The sequence below is a fragment of the Pteropus vampyrus genome, unplaced genomic scaffold (genome assembly GCF_000151845.1).
Source record: "Pteropus vampyrus isolate Shadow unplaced genomic scaffold, Pvam_2.0 Scaffold9, whole genome shotgun sequence".
Taxonomy (NCBI): domain Eukaryota; kingdom Metazoa; phylum Chordata; class Mammalia; order Chiroptera; family Pteropodidae; genus Pteropus; species Pteropus vampyrus.
In genome coordinates, this window is record NW_011888790.1 from 14082145 (window position 1) to 14109977 (window position 27833).

General features: G+C 34.2%; 1 protein-coding gene across 1 annotated transcript in view; it reads right to left on the reverse strand.

The window, feature by feature from the left end:
* Positions 1-27833, reverse strand: part of PPFIA2 (PTPRF interacting protein alpha 2) — a 465706-nt gene that overhangs the window by 129269 nt on the left and 308604 nt on the right. The window contains 2 exon segments of the mRNA XM_011374878.1: positions 3644-3865; positions 23816-23932. Of these exon segments, the coding sequence (XP_011373180.1) occupies positions 3644-3865; positions 23816-23932 (339 nt within the window).

Consider the following 27833-nt stretch of genomic DNA (forward strand, 5'->3'; position numbering starts at 1 on the left):
CCACAGTGAGACCTATCACCTCATACCTGTCGGTTATCATCAACAAGACAAGTAATAACAAGTGTTGGAGAGGTTGTGGGGAAAAAGGAACCCTCGTGCACTGCTGGTGGTGATGTAAATGCGTACAGCCTTTATGGAAAGCAGTATAGAGTTTCCTCAAAAAATTGAGAATAGAATTACCATATTAACCAGCAATTCTTCTGGGTATGTACCCCCTAAAATTGAATACATATATGTACTCCGATGTTCACTGCAGCATTATTCATCATGGCCAAGACATGAGAACAACTGAAGTGCCCTTCAATAGATGACTGGATAAAAATGTAGTACATATATGCAATGTAATATTACTCAGTCATGGGAAAAGATGAAATACTGCCATTTGTGACAACATAGATGGATCTTAAGATTATTATGCCAAATGAACTATATGATTTCACTCATATGTGGGATATAAAACTGAAAGCAACAAAACAAACAAGACAAACAAACAGAGACTCAAGGACACAGACAACAATTTAGTGGCTATTGGGGAAGAGGATGAGGTAGATAAGAGTAAAAGTAGTCAAATATATGGTAACAGAAGGAAATTTGACTTTGGGTGATGAACACACAGTGCAATATACATATGACATATTGAATTGTATACTTGAAACCTATATAATTTTATTAACAAATGTCACTCTAATAAATTTAATTAAAAACAAAAACAAAAACAAAAACAAAAACAAAAACAAACAAAAACAAAACTCCCTAGCAGTAAATCAGGGGCCTATAGCCTATGACCTGAATCTTTTTGAAAATATTTTATTTGGCCTTCACAGTGTTTGTAATACACACACACACACACACACACACACACACACACGCACGCACGCACACACACGATGCCTCCAGAAAGGCAGGCAGAGTATAGGCTCCTTACCCAGGTCTCATTTCCTACCTCTTCCTACAGTCCTGCACCTGGCTTTTCACAGATTTATATTGCCTGTCTAGCTCTGAAAGTATTGGTGTTTGCAACCTGCCTTCAAAAGCGAATGATGAAAGATATCCCTTTCTCATGATACTTCTCTAAAATACAACTACATAGACATTATAGAGCTGATTAGAAAAGTCATAAAGAATTCATGTGAGGGAAGACTACCTAACTCATTAGAAGGATTTTCAATTAAAAAAAAAATCTGGTGTCAGATGAAAGACAGTTTTCATTTGATGTGGCTTTTTGTCACCTAAAACCAAAAACTATTAGATCAAGAGGTTATTTTTACATAGGCAATAAGAAATGGAGAGTTAGAGATATAGGGCTCTACCTGTAATACTTGATTAAATAAGCATGATTAGAATAGGTGAGTGTTAAATGAAAGGAAAACAGTTAAATCTCTAGGACTAAGAGAATGAAGAAATACAGAATGAGCAAAAACTCAAGAAATGGCCCTGGTGGTTTACCAGCCAGAAATGTTAGTATTCCTTAAGAGTGATATAGAAGAAAGGTTAAACTTCATCTGCTTTATAAATTCTCTTAGTTTGGGTGTGAGGAAGAGTAAAGACAAGAGATATATCTATGAACTATTAATTCATATAAAGGTGTAGACAGCACAGTATTATTCATTATCTGTGCAGTGGTAGAGCAGTCTACCACTTCATGGATCATGTATCTTTTTCTGAAAGAGTAGACATTGTTTTAGTACATATTTTAACTCATCCATGCCTTTTGATGTTTACATCAAACATCCATAAATATATATTGTCTCAGCAAAGATTTTTTGAGTGTCTATCACATGCTCAATAGTTGTGTAGATGATTTCAATGGAGCAGTGAACAAAATAAGACAAAACAAAAAATTCCAACCTTTATGAATCTTTATGTACAGTTAGAGTGGGAAGCATATGATAAACAAGTAAATCACGAAAGTACATACTGTATCAGGTGGCAGTAAATGCTGTGAGATTACAAAATAAGAGAACAAGGAGAGTGTATATGTGTAAAAGGCACGGTTAGGGAACACCACTGAAAACAAAATGTTTCAGCAAAAGACAGAGGTAAAAGAAAATGCAACAGAATAGGCCTGGCTTGTTTAAGAGGTCACCTTAACTGAACAGAGAAGGCTAAAATGAAAGACTAGGAGATGAGTTCCAAGACGTTGGTAGAGTGGTATTGCAGATTATGTATAAACATGGCTTGTAGGCTACTGCAAGGGCTTGGATTTTAATGTAAATAGGATAGGTAGCCATTGAAAAGTTTTAAGCAGAAAAGTGACTTAAGCCAACTCACATTGTAACAGATTACTCAGGCTGCTGTATTGAGTAGAAACTATTATAATAATCCATTGAGAGACGATGGTTGTGTGGAATAAGGGCCATGGAAATTTTAAGAAGAGGTTACATTATGGAGATATTTTGAAGTTGGAAGTGATAGGATTTACAACCAAATCAAATGCAATGTGTGGAGGTGTGGAGTGAAAGAGGTACCAAAGACAGCTCTAAGGTTTGTTTGTTTGTTTGTTTGTTTACTTTTGGTTTGAGAAACAATAATGAAGTTGCCATCAGTTGCACTTGAGATTCGTAAAACTGAAAGTAAGTCTGGCTTCTTGCAGGAAAAGTCTTGAGGATGCTAATTTTGAAATACCCCAAGGTTGGAAAGGAGAAGTAGAGCCAATAAGGGAGCCTGAACTGGGAGTAGCAAGTAAAGACAGAGGAAATCAGGAGAGTGTAGTCTGCTATTAGCTTAGTGGAAAAAGTATTCCAGGGAGTGGTAACTGGATCATGTACTTCAAAGAACTTAGAAGTGACCTCTAGCTTTTGCAACATGGAGGTCAATAACAGCTTGGATAAAAACAGTTTTAATGGGACAGTGGACAAAATGTATGGTGAAATGGGCTTGAGAGAAAATGGAAAGAAAAAAAAAACTGGATACAAAGAGTATAGTCAACTCCAATAACAACTAGTTAATTATTTACAAAGTATATAAAAAGAATAAAATATATGACTTAAAGAAATATGCAAAAATGGAAACAGTAAAAAGTCATAAAATAAAAATTCCACAAATTTAGATACTTTTCAATTAAATAGAGAAGGCGGAAAAATTCTGAATTTTCACCTTAACTGGAAGATAACTTGATTGGCACTGTTTCAAATTAAAGATCTTGTTGTCTTTTGTAGTAACTATCAAGTATTCTTTTTAAAAAATAGATTAAGTGATATTAAGTCTAGCAAGAACTGAATATCTAGAAAAAGGAAGGTTCTCACATTCAATATATACATTCACATTCATCGACACAAAACTAAAAGAGAAAATAAATTTAAGTAATGTCTTTGAGTACTTCCACATGTTAAAAGTATAGCAATTCATTATTATATTCACATCCAGTGTTGTTAAAATTAACAGCTCAAAAAATTAAATTAAAAAAAACTGTAGAAATGTTTTATTATATCTGAGACTTGATATCAAATTTTCTTTCCATAGATAAAGGGTTGATGAAATAAACAATTTTTGCCTTGGTGAACAAGTTTCATAACTAATATAATGCATCCCAAATTATGGTATTTTGAGACTAAAAGAGTATTACCATGAGAGGGAATTATGGGAAAACATCTCTGAAGCAGCATTCAGGAAGCAAAGACCGAAAGTGTTATGAATCACTTACCTCCCTAATGTCCCTTTGATATTTAGTGTTCATTTCTTCTGTTTTAATGAGATCCTTTCTTGCTGTCTCTGCTTCTTGTTCTACCTCTCCCACTCGGGAAGAAAGGGCTGCTAAACGTTCTTTCATTTGGGCCATTTCATAGTTTTGCTTTTCAAGCAATTCTTGTAGTTCGACTATTTGACTAGTTTCATCTGTTGAGTCTATAGAACCATTGGATAAACGCTGCAAGAGAAGAAAAGGAAATGACATTTAGGATTTTCTTCATCTTTTATTTAAAATTCACAAACTTAAACAAATGAAACTGATACAGTTTTCATGCTAAGAAATAAGAACATTAAGAGAGCTAATTTCAGAGGAAAACTAAGTTTCTGAGAGAAACTTAATTGACATTAGAATATAAGGTAGATCTGTAATTTTCAAACATGTAAACAAATGCATTTGAACTGAAAGCAACTATCTATATTATACATAGTTTATACATACATAATATATATTATACATAGCTTCACCCAAAATACCCATGTATACTAAACATTTAATATATGGCGGTTATTATATTATCATTTATATAGAAAATTTATTATAAAAATTTATTATATAGCACAGTAAATTATTAAGTAATAAGTAAAGACACAGAAACTATGTGATGGGTTCTATTTTTATTCAAGAACCTATGTGCATCTGCAAGTTTTATTTTCAATAACATTCAGAAAAATAACTGATACACTGTTTTTCTTTTAAAAAAGATTATTCCCGCTGTGAATGTGATCTAGCTGAAACAAAGGTATAGCATTGAAAAGTCTTGATTTCTGTATTGCTATCAACATAAAAGTCATGAGTGCACACAAGCCTCAGGAAGGAAGCCAAAAGGAATTAAATACTTTGAGATTGATTTTTCTCCTTTCTGAAGGAACTGCCTAAAGCCAGGGTATCCCATGTAAAAATCAGTGGAGATTGTGGTTGAGTGGGGTGAAGGGCTGCAAGGTGAAGAGCCCATGGACTTAGTTGCTGACAGACTCATCCACTCTGGGCTTTGGTGCTGGGGCAACAGATCGTAGGGCACCAGGGACATACAAGGAGGAAGTGAGTTGTCTGGATTCAGGGAAAGGGTTAGAGGGGCAGCTTTCTCCCAAAGAAAAGTCCTGGTAGAGGCCATTGTTCCTTTGTTGGGCCCTTCCAGCATGCAGATACAGGAGCTGCCATATCTGACTCCCCATTAACCTGGCTAGTACTGGTCACCGAACCATGGAGATTCCCTGAGACTCTGTCCACCCAACTTGAGGGCCCACCCAAGCCACTTCCAGTGGAATTTCCATATAAACGGTCTGTCTGGGCTCATGCTGCAGACTTTCCTAATATCTCTCAAAGGTTCACAAAACCTAAACAAGAAGACTTTGGCCTCAGTGTTCCCCATACCTCTTGCTCAGCAGCTCCAAGCCTTACACTAATGGCAACCAGCTTCAGTTCATGGCTTGGCTGCTTGAGGTACCTTCAAGACCATCATGGTTGTCAGCCATCTGCAGATTGCTTGGTGGCTCATGCCAGGTGGTCCTGGGCAAGGTACAGGCTGCAGCTGAACTTGACCTGTGGTGGGGCCCCTTTCAGGAGGCTGGCTTTAGATCGAGCCAGAACATCACCTGGGGCTACATCTGAATATGACACACCCAAAGGACAGACTGAGTAGGCTGCAGAGCCCTGCTAAAGCAAATCCTGCTCCATAGGGTCACCCCTGCACAACACATCCTCCACTGTAGTCACCAGCCAGTCCTCACAACCAATCATCCTGAGGGACAATCTCTCCCATTGACATGTAAACAGCAACCAAGGCTCAATGACAACAAGACAGCACACACAACCCATACGAGAAACACCTGGAGCACCCAGCTCAGGTGACCAGGGGGACAGTGTCACTGGGCCTGACAGGATATCTACCATATAAGGCCACTCTACTAAAACCAGGAGACATAGCAGCCCTACCTTATACATAGAAATAAACACAAGGAGGCAGCCAAAATGGGGAGACAAAGAAATATGTCCCATGTAAAAAATTGGAAAAAAAGCTCCAGAAAAAACTAAATGAAATGGAGACAAGCAATCTACTGGGTGAAGAGTTAAAACCCCAGTTATAAGGATGTTCAGTGATCTCAGTGAGAACTTTAATGAAGAGGAAACATAAAAATGGAGACAAATTTTTTTAAAAAAACAGTCAGAAATGATGAATACAATAACAAATAAAGAATACATTAGGAGGAATCAGCAGTGAATTAGATAAAACAGAGAATCGAATCAGTGATTTGGAAGATAAGGTAGCAGAAAACACCCAATCAGAATAAGAATGAGGAGAATCCACAAAAATGAAGATAGTGTAAGGGGCCTCTGAAACAACAAAAAGCTTACTAACATTCACATCATAGTGATACCAGGAGAAGACAGAGAACAAGGAATTGAAAACCTATTTGAAGAAATAATGATGGAAACTTCCCTAACCTGGTGAAGGAAACAGATATACAAGCCCAGGAAGTGCAGAGTCCCAAAAAAGATGAACCCAAAGAGGCCCACAGCAAGACACATCATAATTAAAATGTCAAAGGTTAAAGACAAAGAGAGAATCTTAAAAACAGCAAAAGAAAGGCAGTTAGTTACCTACAAGAAGGCTCCCATAATATTGTGAGCTGATTTCTCAACAGAAGCTTTTCATATTAGAAGGGATTGGCATGAAATATTTAAAGTGATGAAAAGCAAGGACCTATGACCCAGATTATCCAGAAAAGCTGTCATTTAGAATCAAAGGACAGATGAAGAGCTTCCCAGACAGGAAAAAGCTAAAGGAGTTTATCACTACCAAATCAGTATTACAAGAAATGTTAAATAGACTTCTTTAAGAAGAAGAAGAAAAAAAAGATAAAAAAATATAAACAATAAAATGGCAATAACTACATATCTTTCAACAATTACTTTAGATATAAATTAATTAAATGCTCTAATCACAATATAAGGTAGCTAAATGGATAAGAAAACAAGACCCCTGCATATACTGCCTATAAGCGACTCACTTCTGATCGAAAAACACATACAGACTGAAAAGAAAGAGATAGAGAAAGATGTTTTATAAAAATAGACACAAAACAAAACAAAAAAGCTTAAGTAGCAATTCTTATAACAGACAAAATAGACTCTAAAACAAAGGCTATGACAAGAGACAAAGAAGAACACAGTATTCCCTCTTCTAGGTATTTATCTGAAGAAACCCCAAACACTAATTTGAAGGGACATGTAAATCCATGTATTCATTGCATCATTATTTACAAAAGTCAAGATATGGAGGCAACCTGGGTGTCCATAAATGGATGAATGGATAAGGAAGAGATGGTACATATATACAATGGAATATTACTCAGCCATAAATAAGAATAAAATTTTGCCACCTGCAATAACATGGATGAACCTAGAAAGTATTGTGCTGAGTAGAGTAAGTCAAACAGAAAAGGACAAATATATGATTTTGCTTACATGTGGAATCTAAAGAACAAAATAAATGAACAATCAAAACAGAAACAAATTCTTAGATAGAGAACATTTTGATAGTTGCCAGATGGGATGGGGGTGGGGGTGTTGGTTAAAAATGGGGAAGGAATTAAAAAGTACAAACTCGTAGTTACAAAATAGTCATGAGGATGTAAAGTACAGCATATGGAATATGGTCAATAATATTGTAATAACTATGTATGATGTCAGATGGGTAATAGATTTACTGGGGTGATCACTTTGCAAGTTACATAAATATCTAATTACTATGTTGTATACCCAAAACTAACATAATATTGTATGCCAACTGTAATTGAAAAGTTATCAAAAAAAGAAAATTTGAACATACACAAAATTTGTATTTTCTTATATGTGATTTCATTCCTGAGAATCACTGGGTAAACACAGAAAATTGCACCTAGCTAAACCAAACCATATAGTGATACACAAAATGCGCACACGTACATTCGTCAAACATTGAACACCAAACTCAGTTCATCGCATGTTTTAAGACAAACTATTCATATCTGTGCTAAAACTTTCTTTCTGATTTCGGACACCCCTCCCTCCACCACCTTGCAATACACTTATAGCTAAAGCTCTTTTAACACCCACTTTCATAAGCAAACTTCAGGTCTTTTTCAAAGTAAAGAGTTACATTTATCACAGTATTTATACAATTCTTGACTAGGTAACACATGTAAAACTATGCTACCATTTTTATGAGTTTTCTATGTCTTTTTTTTATGTCATTGATGAAGTGTTTAGTGTGTGCTGCAAACCTCTTTTCACTCATCAGCACTGTATTTTCTTTTATTGTGAAATTGTATATATATTTCATGATTTTTAAGAAAGCAAGTGTCATGTTGGAGCAAAACTGACGGTAGGGGAAAAGTGAGAGAATAGAAAGCATCATAAAAGCAATGAGAAAGATGGGCGGAAAAAGACGGAGCCAGGTTTAAGATGTTTTCTAAAGATGACAGCTTGATCTATGGACCTAACAATTTGACAATATTCTTAAACTGTTGTATTGCTGGTATCAAATCTCTAATTACCTAGTAAAAGGAGTAAGAGATATTACAACTAGACAGAAATGTTGGAGAGCATGCTGCAGTCGATTGGCCAGATCCTCCTTCAGAGTCTTCATTTCCCTCTTTGCTGAGATTGTTGCTTGCTGGGAAATCAGAGCTAAGAATGTCCCCAGGAATTGCTCCTAGCAGAAGGGAACTGCCCGTCCAAAGTTATGGGGCATGCAATACCACATACATTGTAACACTGCATTATTGTGAAGCTAATGAAAAACAAACTTTTTAGATAGCTTTTATGGACATAAAACTCAAAAACATTGATAGTGACCTTTACAGATGTCACTAACTGTAGAAAAAAACTGAGAAAAGCATTTTTAATCATTAGGCAATAAATGAGAACTGGTTTAGGGAAGAAGGCTAGAGCCAATAAATTATATCCAAATTTGGGATAACTAAGGTACAATATTATAGGGTTTTTTGTTATAATAGCAAATATCTTTGAACTATGTACAATACTTATAAGTAACTGGGCAAGCTTAAGATTTACTGGAACTTATATTTCCTCACATTGAGAACTTTCTCTACTCAACTAAAAAAAGGCAATTTTTGGAAACTACAAAAATCACTAGAAAATGAATTTTTACTTTGAAAATGTTTTATATAATTGAAAAATTACATTTAAGAATCTAGAGCCTGAAAAAACTTTGGAGAAACTGAGACTCAAGGTAATCGCACAGAGCTGATCTGAATTAAAATGTAGAACTTGTGAATTCCCAGTTTAGTTTATCTACCTTTTACCATGTTGCCTTAATCTTAGCTTATAAATCAACATGGTAAAGTTATACATGCTGTGTGATATAGACATGTACCAAAAGTATAGTGTGTGTATATGAATACACACACACATACATACATATTCAACAAATATTTGTTCACTGCAACTGAATGATGTTAATTTTCTAACTAGAAAAACAGAAATTGGGTTTTGGAAACAAAGTTTGAAATTATTTATTAGAGTCAAAGTGAATATGTTAGGTAGGCTATTGCATGAGTCTGCTGTTGGGAGTGCTCAGTATGTGGATTTTTTCTATGAAAAGTTATAATACTGGATGAGACCAAGTGCAGAGTAAGAGGGGAGGATCATCAAAGGCAACTAAGAATATGTCCTTAGTGCCTGCTTCGAATGTTACTTTATTAGAGAATTCTTTCACCCCTGCCATGTTATATGTATTATGTTTGTTGCCTATGTCTTCCACCAAAATACATATTCCTAAAATTGCCTCTCTATCCCAGGCTTTAATCCTAACCTATATTTTTGTATAGTCAACTGCTACTCAATTTTCCTGCTTGAATATCAAATAGATATTCCAACTGAATCCAAATATTCAAAACCAAATTCCTATGCCCCTCCCCCAAATCTGTTTTACCTTCATCCTTCTCTACCTCAATTGGTGAAAACTCCATCCTTCTATTTGCTCAGATTGAAAACCTTGGAGTCGTCCTTGAGTCCTCCCTTTTTCTCTCATCTCTCATCTCTTACCCAGTCTTTTAGAAAAACTTGCTGGCTTTACCTTTGCAATATATCTGAATCTTCTCCATTTTCATGACCTCCACTGCTGACATCTGTTGAGGAGGCAATTGTTGTGCCATTTGTCACTCTAAGCGATTGCTCAATCAGTGTCCTGGGCCTGGAATATTCTTCTATATGGAAGCTAGTGTCAATCTGTCTCTTGGTCTTGGATTCTTCTTCTTATCAGGAGAAAACTTTCTTTTGTTCTAGTGAACTAGTACAAAGTGAAATTCCTTATATTACTTAAGGGCATGTGTGTGTCATATGGTATTTATCCAGCCTCTCCAGCATAACTGTCCCCTTAAAGAAGAGAATGTATTTTCACCTGCAGCATGAGAGGGGTCCCTTGCCCCACTTCAGCTATCAAGAGGGTCCTCCTAGCCATGGGAGACCCGCACATGGTACAGGTGCTGATTTTGCTGTGTCTCTTCTTTCTGTGGGTAGAGTATTGTTCTGGTTAAAATAGAAAGATCAAAGTTTGAGAGACACAAGTGGGTTTAACAATGTCGAGTACCAGTGTAAACAGAATAAAATGAGCTATAGCAAGAGGATAGGAGTGGATGTAGATGGACAGATAATGTAGGTTCTTGAGATCACTTTAGGACCTTGACTTTTACTCTTGGTGTGATGGGCACCATAGGAAGGTGTTGACCAGAAGAAGGCAGTCAGTTAGAAAAATTTGTTTGCTTAACCTTTGCAACATATCTAAATCAGACCCATTTTCACATCCTCCTTGTATGACTAGGAGCACCTTGTGTTTTCAATCCTCTTTGGTGGCTCTGAAACACTAGAAGATGCAGTGGGCTAAGGTCTGTGGGTCCTGCTTCTGGAGACTGGCATTGTTATGGTCTTTGCCGTGCAAATCCTCACCTGGGATTGGTAGCTGGATCTTCCTTCTCAGCACTGCCTATGTCTGGGTCACCTACTCTCACTTGAATTACTTTACCAATTTCTTAACTGGTCTCTTGGCTTCTAACTTTGTCCTCTTATGCTCATTCTTAAAACAGCCAGAGTGATCCATGGTGATTTTGTTATATTGTAGTTAGACGCAGTCACTCCTCTGCTCCAAACACTGCAATGGTTTTCCATTTTACTCAGTACAAAAGCAAAAATATTACGATGAGCAGTAACCACAGCCTCCCATCCCTCTTTCTCCTCCCTAATCCCGTACCCTTCTCCTGGTGCCCTTTTCTCTCCAATCTGTCTCCTTCTATTCTTCCATTTGCTCTCTTGCTTCAGCCACACTGGCAACTTCGCTCCTCCTCTAATAAGTCAATCACTTTCCCATGTTACAGCCTTTGTTTTAGTTTTTCCTCCTGCCTGGAATGTGCTTTCCTAGTAATCCACATATGGCTACTAACCTCAACTATTTTGATGAGTCCAACATGGACCATATTATTTAAAAGTACAAATGACCCCACTCCTACTGTCCCCCAAGATTCCTTATCCTTTTGTGTTTGTCTACTTTTTCTTATCTTCAATAGTATTTAACACCTTCTAACATAGCAGATTATTTACTTACTTTTATTTCTTGTTTATTATCTGCTAATCTCTGGCTTGCTAACATAAACTTCAGGAAGGAAAGAGCCTTTAAGAACATATAGCTGGTAAATTTTCTAGTCTTAAACATACATGGGTTCATAACAACTACTCCACTTTGATAACATTTATTAAGTTCTAACTATTTAGGGACAGTTTAAAGCACATTGCATGCATAAACTCTTTAATCTCTATAACAATGTTTTGGATACAAAAAAGGAAATTGAAGCATGAAATTTAAGTATTTTGCTTAATGTCACACTATTAAAGCCAGGCATTCTGATTCCAGCATCATATTTCCGGGAGCCTTTTCTTTCACTTTTCTTCCCTTTCTCCTTTTCTCTCTCTTTTTGCTCATTCTCTTTTATTCATTTATTGTTTCGTTTATCCATTCATTTAATCACCAAAATTCTACTATCTGTTTAACCTCTACCATATGTCAGACACCAGGTTGGGTGCTAGACTATAAGATTTCCTGCCTGAAAGTAATGTAATGTGTGGGGAAATAAGAATAAACCAAATCAAGCGACCAATTAACAAAATTCATAAGGACTAGAAAGCATTTAAGCACTGGGGAGTCTAAAGGCTTCAAGGCCATGACTTTTGGGCATTTTATGTCTGCCTACACTGCGTTTATTAATATCCATATTGTTTTTTAGCTCTCAAAAATCGGACACGACCTCAGATTTCAAATAAATTTTAAATAAATTTTCAAATAAATAATTCCATTTGCCTTTGATTTGAGATTCTATAGCACAGAATTCACAGCTGTTACTTTTAATTCCACATTGACTCAAATCTGTTTCTTCATATATAAACCATCTATTTACAATGGCTGCAAACCTAAAGCCTAGAGGAAAGCAGACATTATAGTTGTATACCATATCAGTTATTCTCAACCATGACCAAACATTTGAATCCTTGGTAGCATTAAATAAAAATATAAAATGTATCCTACTCTAGACCATATCCAAGGGTGAGGTTTAGACATATACTTATTTTTAAATCTCTCTAATTATAATGCTTAGTTGGAGTTAAGAAACACAGATCTATATTATCCAGGTACCTCCCTAATTATTATTTCTAATTTAGTCATAAAACCTGCAAAACTGTCATAAAAAGGGAAAGATATTAAAGAAATAAAATGATTGATGAAATGAATGTAATAAAATATATAATAATAGACTTAAAAATTAGTATTCTTTATCCTAGTATCAGCCAATTATTTAAAAATAATGTTTCAAATGAAAAGACTTGATTTTATCTATTATTTCTGAGAGATGAGAAGAAATAAACTTTTAACAGAATTGATCAAATATTGACTTGCATGGAAACTTTCTAGACCAGGTGATTTCTTATAGTTAATTAGCATTAATGATTTTATTATTCAGCATTGAGATTTGCAAAGTCATATGACACAATAAATTTCCAATAATTTTATGTAATACAAATATTCAGCTGAGAGACATTTATTTGCCAGTTCTTTAGTGTGATTAATAGTGTTTTTTAAGTTATTATTTTCAAAGAAACTATAAGCCATTTTTATTTCCACCAAATTTAAGAACAATAATATTTTCACTGGAAGAATATGTGTTATTTTGAAGTTCTGATATTCTCATAACGTTGAAACTAAAATACCTTTCATTCACTATATCCTATGTATGTGACTTGATAGAAATATATTCCATGATAGTATCTTAACTCTAAGTAAAACATGAGAAATTTCTATTCAGTTTTCCTATGAAATGTTAATAACACTCAGAAATGTAAAAAGTAGCTATTTCTCATATTACAATATGAAATAAACACATTGAATGATTAATATGGAAAAACATTCATTTGTAAAAATTTTAACTGATCTATATATAGTTAGAAGATATAAGGAGGTGAAGTATGTATACTGAGAATTTTGTTTTTGTTTCTTATTTATTTTTTATTGCAAATCTTCAAATGTTTCTTTGTTTAGCTATAGAACAAAGGAGTAACACTGGAGAGAATCTTTTCTCTTCCTGGAAGACTCACTAAGCAGTTCTCTTAGATATATAAATATAGAGTAAGTAGGCACTTCTGCCCCAGAGGAAGAATATTTCATGGAACCTGTCTCTTCCACTGTGTCTTGTTATGAGAGGGGAGAGGGATAATAATTTAATTACCAGAAAACCTCTGGAGAGAGATAAAAACCAAGACTGTTGTCCTTTCAATTGTGAAGGTTAATGTTATTCTGAATTCTCCTATAGACTAAGGCAATCAACTGGATCAGAAAGGTCTCCAAGCATTCACAAGGAAAGTAAGGGAAGTAAGGGAAGTAAGACTGTGGACTGGGACTCACATTCAACACCCGACGTCAGTGGGGTTACAGAGCGATGTGTGGTTGAGTGTGGGAGGCCTTCCTAGCTCAATCATGTTGATGAATTCTAGAACCTAAATGTGATGTGGAACTCAAGCCTCAAACTGGTATAACCTGGAGAAGGGAAAAATCCTCCCCGAAGAAGCACGCTGATAAGAAATGACACTACTGCTAATGGAACTTCAAAACTGGGTCAGTGATTGGTATGGCATGGTTTTATTTAGCCTGTATGTCAGTGAGTTATTGCAATGACACAGGGATGGTGATTTCGAGGGGCCACCTATTTTCAAAATGATATTCCGAAGACTCAAAAGAAGCAATAGTAGTTTAAAAAATGGTTGCTCACTTGTTACCTTATCATATTTTCCAGTTCTTCTTTCATAAAATGTTTAAATGAAGAACTAGTCCCTTTGGCATGATTAAAGTTTTGAGGTTCTTGGATAATTCAGGCAGAGCAAAAATGGCCCCAAGAGAGTGCTACCAGATTTAATGTTAATTGCGTCACTTGGGTCCTCTGGTATTCAAGTTCAATATTCAAAAGAGGGCTTAATGTATCTGTACCTCGATCAGATCAGAACAATTATATATGTAAAGAATTAAAAATGTACATAAGAATAATAAATATGAATCTAGCATCAGAAAGTCTTTTAAATTTAATTTCTGTCAAAAAAAAGCATGCATATGGTTAAAATACAAAAATCAAAAATTTTGAGGGAAGTAGATGGGGTAAAAGTGGTCAAATATGTGGTGACATTAAAGAATTAAAAATAAATAAATTTAAAAAAAGAAGCTCAGATCGTCACTGGCTTAAAAGGGAGATAGGATGACCAAAAAAAAAAAAAAAATCAAAAATGTTATCCTTAATGAAATTCAATAACTTTTTAAAATCTCTAATGACATCCACTACTTTAACAGATGAGTGTATCTTATTGTTGCTGATAACTCATAGAAAACTTGTAATAGAAGGGAGATTTTAAATTTGATAAAAGGTTGCTATAGCAGTTATGATAGTTAATGATACAATATGATAGCATTATAATTAAAGTCTAGATCTTTAAAGCTTTATAAAGTCCAATATGCCATTCTGACCCATGCTACTCTACATTGTATTGAAGTTTTGAACACTGTATGAACATCAAAGTCTTAGATAATGCACATAAAAAGTGAAAAAAAAAATTGAGAAGAAAAAGAAGAGAGACTATAACTCCTTACTTGCTTAACTACTTAGAAAAGTTCAAGAGCACAAGCTCTTGGAACTAATGAGTTAGCAAGTTTGCTGGATACCATATTAATATTGAAAATCCAATAGCATCTTTATATGCCAGTATTAATTTATTATGAAAAAAATAAATATGAAAATAAGATAATAATCACAAAAGAAACAAAATTTTAAGTGCTTAGAAAGAAATATAATAATCTGTAAGATCTCAATGTGAAAAAAATGCACTACTTCATTGAAGAACATAAAAAATACACAAACCAATGGAGACGCAAGCCATTTTCTGAACGGTAATGTTGCAGAGATGACTATTCTCCACAAATTAACTTATTAACTTAAGTAATTCCAATGAAAATATCAATAGTGTTTTAAAATGGGATTTGAAAAGCTGGTATTTTAAAACACTGTCATATTCATGTGTGTGTGTGTGTGTGTGTGTGTGTGTGTGCATCATGTTCCAGGAGCTGTTCTAAGCACTTGAGCCTCAGCAGGAATAAAACAGAGATCCTAACCTTCATGAAGCTTAGTCTTTAGTTGCCGTTACAAACAATAAATTACAGATATTATAAATAAAAGAATTATACTCAGAATATGTTATGACATTTGAACAAAGTCTTGATAGAGGTAAAGGAAATAGCCTTGCAGATATCTAAAAGAAGGGCATTCTAAGCAGAGGGAAGAGCAAGTCAAAAGTCAACAGGAATCCAGTGTGGCTTGGGTGCAGTTGGAAATGCAGTCAGAAAATAAGAAAAGCCAAATCATGTAGGGCCTTGTAAATGGTAAACATTTGCAGAGTTCTGAGTATATGATTGACATATTCAGATTCATGTTTTAATACATCACTCTGATTCATGCCCATGGATGGTAGAGGGTGCACGGGTGACACAGAGAGACTGGGTAGGAGACAATTACAATAATCCAGGTGACAGATAATAGTTGTTTAGACAAGAGTGATTAACAGAATTAGCAAGAAGAGGTTGAATTCTAGATATATGTTAAAGGTAGAACAAATAAAATTTCTGTAGGCTTCGATGTGGGGTGTGACAGATAGGGAGGGCTTGACGATGACTCCAACTTCTTTAGGTTGAATGACTAGAAAGGCAAGGTTTTGATTCTCCGAAATGGAAAAAATACAGCAAGCTTTTGGGGGGATATCAAGAAGTAAGTTTTTGATATTTTAAGTGTATACTGTCTTTTAGATATACAAGTGGAGATGTTTAATAGGTGGCTGGATATGTGCATTTGATTGTCAGGTCTGAACTAGAAGTAAAGATTTGTAAGTCATTATCATATAGATAATATTTAAAAGTATGAGACAGACTGAAATCACTGAGAGAAGATATGGAGAATTGAGCTCTGAGTCACTTCAATATTAAGAAGTCAGGAAAAATAATATGATCCAAGAAAGGAGACTGAGACACAGCCATTATGAGGTAAGAGAAAAACAAAGAGAGTGTGGTTTCCTATAATGCAAGTGGGAAAAAATGAGAATCAAAGAGGAAAAAAAAAAATGACCAACTATGTAAAATGCTGCTCAGACATCAACTACAAGGACTGAGGATGGCCCATAGTATTTAGCAATATATATGTAGTGATGATGGTGATAGGAGCGATTTCTGTAGAACGGTGAGGCAAAGACCTAATTGGAATAGATTTATAAAAGAATGCAAAGAAAGTGTTTGGAGACAGTGAGTAGACAATCCTTTTAAGAGCTTTGCTGCAAAAAGAAATAGAACATAAAGTAATAAATAGCTGGTGGTAGAAGTAGGGTCAAGAGTGAATTTTATTTAAGTTGGAAGAACTTTGTATGTTATAGATAGAATAGATAAAGAAAAAATTGATAATAAAGAAGAACATAGCAAGAATTTATGAAAAATTTAATGACTCCTGCCCAGTCCAATAAGCTATTTCATCCTCTTAGACACATGGGCGAATTTAAGACTTTTCTTAAAATTAATCTCATATTTTGAAATCCATGAAATCAGATAGTTTATATGCTGCCTTTTTTAACCCAGATTCACTTTTAATATTTGTATACTTGTTACATTATTTATATCCACTCCTGCTGTTCAAGAGCTAGATAAGTTTGAGCCAGTAATCTTTGCTCTACAAAACTTACAGTGTTATTACAAGGGTCAAATAAAACAACTTATGCAAATACACTTTGGAAAACAGTAAAGGGCTTTATATCAGTTATTTATCTTGTTCTTACTGGCATGTAGCCCCTGTGTTAATGAGGTTTCCAGACAGGCTTGAAGAACAGTTTGCCTATCTTTAAAAAACCAGAGCCAGCATTAAGAAATATCTTGCAGAATACTCATCCTGGCATATGCAATTCTCCTGCAAATAAAGAGGACCTCTGGTCACATAAGTTTAGGAAACACTGCATACTGTGTTTTCTCTTGGAGGTTGACAATATTAAAAAATAAAAATTCTAATAAATTCTACAGTAGTAATGCCAGTTCAAAATTGTATGGCAAAATATTTCCTAGTATTTTTGTCCTGAGAATTCTCTTTTACGGGGAGCAGGTTTTGTAAAACACCCATTAAATTTCTGGGGAGCTAGTGCTTCATGAACAGTTAAAGTGGATAAACTCTACCAAAGTGAAAAATGCATTTAGGTCGATTGTGGAACATCTGAACGACAGCCTTAAATATTCTCTTGGACTGGTTTAATAGATCAGACAAAACAATACAGAGGGAAGGAAAAGGGCATGTTCTTCTCTGAATCCCCTGAGGAAACAAATCCATTGACACAAAATAGACACTCAAATTACGCCAGTAGGATAAAGATATAAATGAACTAATATTCTGTCAAACTCTTGTGATTCAGTCAGTCTTTTGAAGTCTGAAGACATCTTACTTGAGCAAAATTATGTTTATTTTGCTTTCCTTAAATTTGGGCTAATATAAATGATATTAAATTTATTATTAAAGATAACAGAGCCAATTCCTCGCTTACATCCCATCTAGTAAGATCATAGTTAATACATAAAAATCTAGTCATTGCATTCAGAGAGAGATTTGTTTTGAACTTAATAAATTCCCACTCAACATTAGAAGATTTTTATTCATTATATTTGTCACTGCACATAGAAGATGCCTGGCTTTTGGTCATAAGATTCCTCTTCAGCTCAGTTCCTATAAAATTGATCTGAGATAACTTCATGGACATGGGTATGACTACTGGAACAGCTTAACTTTGCCTTTTCTGGGAGTGTTTCTAGCTAATCACAGACCTCCAGGCCACTTTAGCCACATGTATCCAGGGCTATACTTCGATTTTCTCTTTTCCGGGAAATGTGCTAACTCGAAAATGGCAAACTTATAAATCCCATCCTCCTATTGGGTTTCATTGTTTGAAATTCAATTGAAGAATAAAAGAGAATTATATACTTTATTATGTTAATATGAGAAATTAGATTACAATATATGGGATCGATGCACAGAACAAAACATTGTTAGTGCTATTCAGATGTAAAGAAATCCAAATAATAATGATCTCTGATACAGAGAAGAAATTGGGGCTTAATCAATAATGCATGAAATAAGCCACAGTTGACAAAGATTGAATTTTTAGATGAGTGGTTCTTGGCAGTAGTTGACATGTAGTGAGGAAAGCTATAAAAATAGGCAAAATACAGTTAATACATGGGAGACATCCCTGTGGATAATGGTTTTTAGCTATAACTGAGCAAAGGTATTTAAAAGAATGGCATTTGTGATACTGGTATTTTTATACAATAATATGATATACTTATAAGCCAAAGATTCAAATGTATAGCTAACTTTAATTTATAATGTAAGCCCATAAAGACTTTGAAGGCAGGATAAGGTCTGTTTGGTCAAAAAGTCTGGGCTTCTAGGTACCTGGCATATGGTCAAGAAGGCAAGGTGGTATGGCTCATACATATGTAATTTCCTTCTGTCCTATGGACTCCTCATCCTGTAGACAGGAGAACAGAAGGCCAGATCAAGACCCGGTAAATTATGAGGCCTGTGCCCCCTTGCCCAGATTTAAGATTCATACTCATAGTGGTCAAATATTTTGAATGCCACTGACTTGAAGTACTGGTTCAAAATAAAAATTAACTGGGAGAAGTTGTGGGAAAAATTAAAGAATTTTAAAAAGCATACTCGAATATAATAAAAGAATAAACCCTAAAAATCAAATAAATATGTCTAATTATGAAAGAATAAATGATTGAAAAAAATGAGATTGGGTTAGAATAAATTTTTAAAAACCAACAAAACACCCAGAGAAATCATCCTGGTATGAAAAAATGTGAGAGCATAATATTGCTTGGAGATGAAAAGACCAGGGTTTTGTCCTGCTCTGGCCAAATAAGTCATTTAATCATCCTACGTAAGCCTCAAGTTCATTATCTGTAAACTTAAGAGAAGGAAAATCACCTACTTCAGAAGTCTGATATGTGAAAAAAATGACAAGTCTATAGAAAATTATAGGGCAGATGACTTTTTAAAAGTATCTAATCAAGGTGTTTTCATGTTTAAAACACTATTATGTCTTCTCATTACTCTGAGAATAAAACTGGACTCTTTACCATAGCCTACAAGAACATAAATGATCTGGACCCTGCTCACTGCTCCGTCCTGTCTACTGCCACTCTTTCCCCCTCATTACTGGGTTCCAGTTACCCTGTCACTCTTCCTCCCAGAGAATGTGCCAAAGAAACTTTGTACTTCATGTTTCTTTTGTTTCAAAATCTCCTTCAGCTTTTTGATATGGTTGACTCCCTGTACTCTTTCAGGTCCCAGGTCAAACTCCACCTCCTAAAAAAGTCTTTCCTTGCCATGACTATTTAATGTCCCCTCCCAACCTACCTTGCACCTGCCCTTGGATCACATTCACTCTTTTTAAAAGAGCAATTTTTTTTCTTTTTACCTTTTGACTCTCTTTACCCATTTATATGCATTTGTTAATTGCCAGTACCCTCATCTCTTTTGTTGATGACTCTGACCCAACCACGCAGAACAGGACATATTTCCTAGCACCGTTAATAAGTCATCACTAAATATTTATTAAAGTGAATGAACCACACTAATGCTTGTAATCAATGTGCCCAAACTTTTGTCATTCATAGTCAGTGTTTCTATTCCTTCAACAAAGCTATAAGTTAGGCAATGGCTATTTATCTGTAACATGCTCAAGGAGGCTGAAGCATAAGGTCACTCAGCTAGTTACTGGCAGGAATGGAATTTGCATCTAGGTCTACTGGCTTTAAACAAATCACTAGTCCATGCTGCCTCTCTGACACCCCCCAATCAGAATTAATTTATCTCTTCTTTAAACTCTAACATTATTTTGATTCCAATTTATTCATCACTTTTATTGTAATATTAAGTTGGGAATGTTCATTTCTCACTTTAGTTTCTTAGTGAATTTATTGTAGGGACTATGTCGCTGAGTCTCCACAACTATCAATATTCTACTTATTTATATCACTTAGTAAACATTTGTGGGTGGAAAAAATAATTAAAAGTACAGAATATACAAGTCGTGCATTATCTCCTTTACAAGAGTAGCATGTTTATTGAAAAAAATTCACAAATTGCCCTCTAGAAAGTAACAAGAAAAAAGTTATTGAGCTCAGTTATGAACTCCTAATGAAGTAGAATTTAGTGTTCTGAAAATTTTTATTATCCTGTGAATATTTATGTTCTTCTAGAATAACTGATTAAATTTATGGCACATGAAAACATTTAAACATGTTTTAGTTAAGCTTATTTTTTCATTTTGTTCTTTAAATGTTTATAATAATTACACAACTTTCCTATGAGTAATAAGGCCTGTTTCAGAGTGTGCTTTTATGAGACTATTTTTATAAACTATTTTGTCAGAAGAGTTCTGAAGCCACTGACACAAAACATCTCCTGTTGGCTAATAACCCACCCCGACCATGTAATTTAAGTAACTTTACTGCCCTAAACAAAGAGTAATCCTTGTGACTAAGATTTACAAGTCACTTTCTGACAGTACCATCGTACCTAACTATAGTTTGGTGTTTTTCCCCAAAGAAACCACTTTGCAATTTACACACTGATATGATAGTCATCCTACACTGATAACTTTCATTACATAGACACTCCCCAAAATATTGTTTGTTTTTTATGTTTGAATATACCTTTTCAGCAGTTCTCAATAGAAACTTAAGTGTTAGGATTTAAATTACAATTCTATAATATTCTATGATATTCAATGGTATTGTTATACTTAAAATAACCATTTAATATCAGGTAATTTTGAAAAGAAAATATGCTTTATAATGCTATATGTACGTTATTTAGAAGTGTTTACATAAGCATAATAAAAGAAGAATTAGATATTATTTTCAGAAAATATTTTGATAAGAAATAGCACTTAGAAGATGTATAAGTTCTGGGGATCTAATACACAGCATGTTGATTATAGTCAACGATATTGCATTGTATACTTGAAAGCTGCTAAGAGAGTGAATCTTAAATATTCTCACCACACAAGCACACTCACACACATACACAGAGGTAACTATGTGAGGTAATGAATGTGTTAACTAATCTTATTGTAGTAATCATTTCAAAATACATACATATACAAAGTTATCACATTGTCATTCTTAAATCTACACAACGTTATATGTCAATGATATCACAATAATGCTGGAAAAAAATGTCAAGCAAAGAAATGTGATATAAATAAGTCTTTCATAGTACTTTCTTGAATCATCTCAGGAGTAACACGAACTGAAACACAGTTTACTTACTTTTAAGTTTTGACGTATATTTTAGGTTCACTTGGGAGGATAAGGGTATGCTATTTTAAATAATACTAGTATATCATTATTCCAGAGCGTTTGATAATCACTTTTCCTACAATTCTGGGACATTGAAAAAAATATCAATAATTGCAATGTTTAAAAATTTTTTGTTACATTCGTAACAAAGAGTGAGTAAGGTAGCAATGTCACAGAATTTCTCTTCTGCACTGGCTAAAATGCCTTTACCAAGAACTGGAAGGCAAAGAAACTTAAAGACAAGTACTTAAGGTCATCAACTACTCAGAATCTCCCACATATATACCTCTATTTGTGGAATCCAAAAGAGATGAAAATCAATTATACACAGAGCCTCATTCTAATTCTGTAACCAGTTTCTGAAAATTAATCTGACATATTTCATATTCTATAATGCCTAGATATTTAGAATTTATATTTTAAATAAATAATATTTGAGAAAAATATATGTGTGAGTACTCTTCCTTAGCAGTACTAAAAGAATACTTTAAGAATCAAATAGTTTTTTAGAGAATGAAAGGGATCACAAATTCTTTATGGCTTTGAAAGACATTATTTCTTTAATTCTAGTCTGGATTAGCATAAATATGGCATTGTTATAGCAAATAATATTTTGTAGATTTTTAAGAAAAAGACTACATGACTATAAAGTCCATTTTCATACACAAACCAGTGATTCTATAATTCTCTAAGGAAAAGTTTAGCACTGTATGACTGATAACAATTAAAATGAAACAGTGGTAAAATAAAATTAAATGCCATAAAATATATACTATGAAATGAAATAAATATAAAATGAAATAAAATATAGTATTCATGAAATAAAATGAAACAGTAATAGAAAATTACATGTTAGTTTCCTAAACAGAGTTTTACATGCCAATGTCTTATTCTAAAGAGCTTGGTAGTTCATTTACTGAATTAATGAAAGTTTATTTATCTGAAAGAAAGATAAATAATTTTTATTCAAATCTGAAATACAGCTTATGAAATCTAGCTGTCAGATTACAGTTTATTTTTAATACTTAAAGATTTCTACAAAATACATGGATAAAGGCTAAAACGATGAAGCCTTAAGCTAAGAGCTGTTTCTCAGTCACCAGAATTGATGGTGGTCTAAGGAAATTAGTCTGGTTTACTTGTTCGCCTTTGCTTTTACACTTCAGGTTGGAAATATAAGAAGCCCCTCCATTTGTTTCAACTGGATAAGTGAGGAAGTGCTCAATTTATTTTCTAGCAAAAAGTCTAGTGTTATTTTTTTTGTGGTCTAATCACTTGTTTCTTATTTTCTATGTTTTAAAATAGAGATTTTGACATTGATGATGACCTCTTGATATTGATGATGACACCAATTTATCTACCTAAGTCATGTGGTCTTGATGATTAAGGAGTTCAACCATCCAAAGTTAAAACTTATTAATGGCAAATATCCAGGAGATTGTTTAAGCCTCGTGCACAGAATATGCAAATGATTATGTAGTCTTTATCTGATTCAGACTTACCAGCAATTGGCCTTCCCCTTGTGCTGAAAACAAGTGGTTCAGTACAGAAAAGGGCCAAACCAGACTGTTGGTTTCCTTGGCCTTGGGCCTAAGACCTACCCGAAAGCCCCACCCCCATGACTTCGGATATCCTTTAATGTAATTACTCAGTAATTGGAGTATTACTGGGACCTTCTCAAACACACAGAGAATACAAAAGTCAAATTAGAAATTACCAAAATATTTTTGTAGTGATAAGTCACAGATTATTTGCCAATTGTACATAATACCACTTGTAGATCAAAATTATTGTTATTGTATTTTAAAAAGTCCTGGACATATAGTATCAATATATCTATATTTATATAGATATATTTATTCAATTACATATATATGTTCAATTATATATAAGTGAATTATTTTTAAGAGAATCAAGTTAACAGCAAGTTGAGAAATTCAAATATACATAAGCATAAACACAAACATATATACAGTATCAGAGAATTAAATCAAGAGCCACAAATGAAAAGAGAAATAACCATAAACTTTTGACAAACAAATCAAAATATAGTAAAGAGTGTTTATTACATAGATTTCATATTTCATATTCCTATTAAATGATATAGCAAGTAAACAATTTCATGTAAAAGCATGTCATATGGGTCATACCTTTTCATGAACTTTCTGGCCAGGTTCCATCCCTTCAAGATGTTCTGACTCTGTAGATCCCTCACTCGATGCCATTTTTCTTTGTATATGAACATTTTGTTCACGCAAAGCAACAATCTGTAAAATAAAAATGCTATGCTTTTAAAATCTAAAATAGAGCATAAATGTGGTTAAGAACTAATAAATACAAATAATCAGAAAATAAACATTTAATTTTACTCATATTATTATTTCAAAAAATATTTTTAAAATGTAGGTTAGCATTTTGAATAATATTTATAAGAATGTGAAATTTACTTAAAATTATTTCTAGTTGGCAAATGCATCTACCTAGTTGTAACTGTATCTAAATAAATGGCATGATCCATGTGTTATTAATTCAGAAATTATCTTTAGAATTAAATTATGAAATGTGATTAAATTTGTAGTGGTCTGTATTTTTAAACTATAAAAGAAACATAAATGAAAAGATAGAAAGCCAAAGGCTAATTATGAGCACATTCATTTACCTAAGAGATAGAGTATCTGCAATTTAAAAACTAGCAAACACATAAACTGGACTTAAATAATTTTGTGGCACTATCACAAATACTTAGAATTAAATTGGTCTCATTGTCATTATTGCAGTGGCCATTATCTTAGCACAACTAATCCAAATATAGTTAAAACACAAAAAATTTCTCCAAAGGCAATTAATTTCTACAAATTTTCAGCTCAATTTTACAGATGTGATACTTTCAATTAAGCAAGATTCTCAGATGTAGTTTAACTGTTCTTGGTAATATACAAAGTGGAAAGTAACTTTGTAGCATTTTTTAAATGATGCTTCACAATATACAGTTGACCCTTGAACACCACAGATTTGAACTACACAGGTCCATTTTTATATGAATATAAACACAGTAAGTGTATTTTCTTTTTCTTATAATTTTCTTAGTAACATTTTCTTTTCTCTAGCTTACAATATTATAAGAATACAGTATATAATACATACAACATATAAAATATGTGTTAACTATTTATGTTATCAGTAAGTCTTCTGGTCAACAGTAGGCTGTTAACGTTTTTATGGAGTCAAAAGTTATACACAGATATTCTCCTGCACAAGGGCTTGACACCCCTGAGTTGTTTAAGGGCCAACTGAATTATCAACTTAGATGTTGAGTCAGTATTGGTAAATGCTCTTCTCTCTTATAGTACTGAAATCACCAAATAATTGATTCCCTTGCTCCTGTTCTTGCTCATCTACAAGGTATCATCCACAAAGCAGCCAGATTCCTCTTTTGAACTTGTTATATTGTGCCATTTCTCAGCTTTCTAAAGAACTTCAATGTTTTCCCAACATATTTAGTACACATGTCAACTTTTTAACAAGGTCTATAATGTACTACATGACCCCTTTGGCCACAATATTCTCCTTTCTGTCCCCTAAATATACCAGGCTCTTTTCTTCTCCAGAACTGAGAAACTTAATTGTCCTGCTTGGAACATTCTTCCCCACCTCAGATAGAGCCAACACAATCTCAGCTTTCAAAACTCAGCTGAAATATCACTCCTCGAATACATTATATTTTTATGTACAGGATATTCAATAAAAAAGTGTTGAATTAAATAATGAATTGATATGGGGAAACGAAGAGTGTAAATCTAGTTCATCAGAAATAACAAAAGATAAAGATTTAAAGTGTCTGGGAACTTTTTCAGAGATGTTCCTTTCATGTTAGTGTTGAAATGGATTACATCAAGGGAAAAGAAGAAATAGTTCCTGTATATATCATTTTAATGTTACATTCTTAAAATTTGCCTCTTGCATAAAAAAAAAATATTTTATTACCATCAATACATGATAAAATTTTATTATGAATTTATGGGGTTTTTAAAAATTTAAGTATTGTATGCTGACATTACACTAATATTGATGACTAACAGTTATGTTAAGACAAAAGTAACAATAAATTTAAAAATTCTACACATTTTCTTTCATTATTTAATCTACTTAGAAATAAAAGCAGACCTTTTAAAAATATTTATACGTGAAATTTAATTACCAATTTAGGGATTAAATTCCAATTGGTTAGTAAATCAGATAAATTTCAAATATTTCCTTGCATTTAAAATAAAGCAGGCCATTTATAAAGGTTTACTGAATGAATCTGTGAAAGGATAAATTAATACCTTTAATAAAAAAATCAAAACATCAAATTCATATGGAAAACACTCTATGCAAACATATGTTAAAAAATTGCAAACTTCGAAGGAGAGAAAAAAAATGACATAGATGATAGAGGCTCTGTTAATTACTCTGGCGACCAAATCAAAGTTGTGACAGAAACAAGGAGCGAATAGTAAGGAAAATCAACTGGGTCTAAATGAATAAGTCATACAACTAAGGTGAAATCTAAGAAATCACCCTGCAACACAGAAGGTAGGACAGGGCAAGGATGAGATGCTGTCTGGTCCAGAGTGGTTGAGTGGGACAGAGGCCATAGCAGCGGCAGCTGCAGATGCTCCTTAAAGGAGTCGTGTCCGCTATCCGACTTTCGGGGTGATGGATCTGCTCACTCTGAGCACTAGCGCTAGGTAGGCTACATGGGGGCACCAAGGACTTACAGGGGTACACTGAGTTGTCAGAGCGAGGGCTGAGGGGAGACTCGCTCTGTATAGAAGTGCTGGCAGTATCCACTGTTCCTCTGTTGAGCCCTCCCCTCTCCCAGTGTGTGGAGGCAGCACAGCCATATTGGAAACTGCATGAAACTGGATAACAGTGGTCTCTCTGCTCAGAGGATTCCCTGAAACCCCACCTCCCTCGACTCACCACATCCAGGTGTTTCCTTGCTTGGTCAGGCACCCCTTGCTGAGCAGAGCCTAGATTCACACTGGTGGCACCTGGCCTCAGTTTCTGGCATGGCCTTTTGAGGCAACTATAAGCCCAGCATCTGTGGATTGCTTGTTGAATCTTAACAGGTGGCCCTGGAGGGGCACAGACTGGGGCTAAATTTGGCCTGCAGCTGAACCTGTCTCAAGACTGCCATTGGACACCTACCACACAAAGCCACACTAATAAAACTGGGAGACATAAGAGCTTTGCTTAGTACCTAGAAACAGACACAGAAAGGCAGCCAAAATGGGAAGACAAAGAAGCAGAAACCATATGAGAGAACAGAACAGAGATCCAGAAATAATGGAGTCAGGCAATCTAACAGATGCAGCGTTCAAAACACTGGTTATAAAAATGCTCAGTAAACTTATGGGAAGTGTAGATGAATTCAGTGAGAACTTTAACAAAGAGATAAAAAACATAAAGATGGAAATGGAAATCATAAAAAGGAACTAGTCAGAAATGAAGAACACATTCTCTGAGATGAGAAGTATATTAAAAGGAATAAACAAAGCGAATAAAGAAGAGGATCAAATGACCTATATAGAAGATGGGAAAGCCAAGGACACTCAATCAGAATAGCAAGAAAAAAGAAGCCAAGACTGTAATAATAATTTAAGAATCCTATGGGACACTATTAAAGGTAAAAATATCTGTGTTATAGGGATACTGGAAAAAAAACAACAAGACGTTGAAGAGCTATTTGAAGAAATAATGATGGAAAACTTTCCTATCCTGGTGAAGGAAATAGACAAAACTCTAGGAAGCTCAGAAAGTCCCCAAAACCAGAAACCCAAAGAGGCCCACACCAAGACACATCATAATTAAAAGGCCAAAGTTTAAATACAAAGAAAGAATATTAAAAGCAGCAAGAGAAAAGCAGTTAGTTACCTACAAGGGAGCACCCATAAGATTGGCAGCTGATTTCTCAAAAGAAACTATACAGGACAGAACGGTTTGGCACAAAATATTTGACGTGGTGAAAACCCAGGTCTACAACTAAGAATACTTTATACAGCAAAGCTATCACTTAAGAGTTGAAGGACAGATAAAGAGCTTCCCAGACAAAATAAGCTAAAGAAATTTATCATCATCAAGCCAGTATTACAAAAAATGTTGGAGGGACTTCTTTAAGAAAAA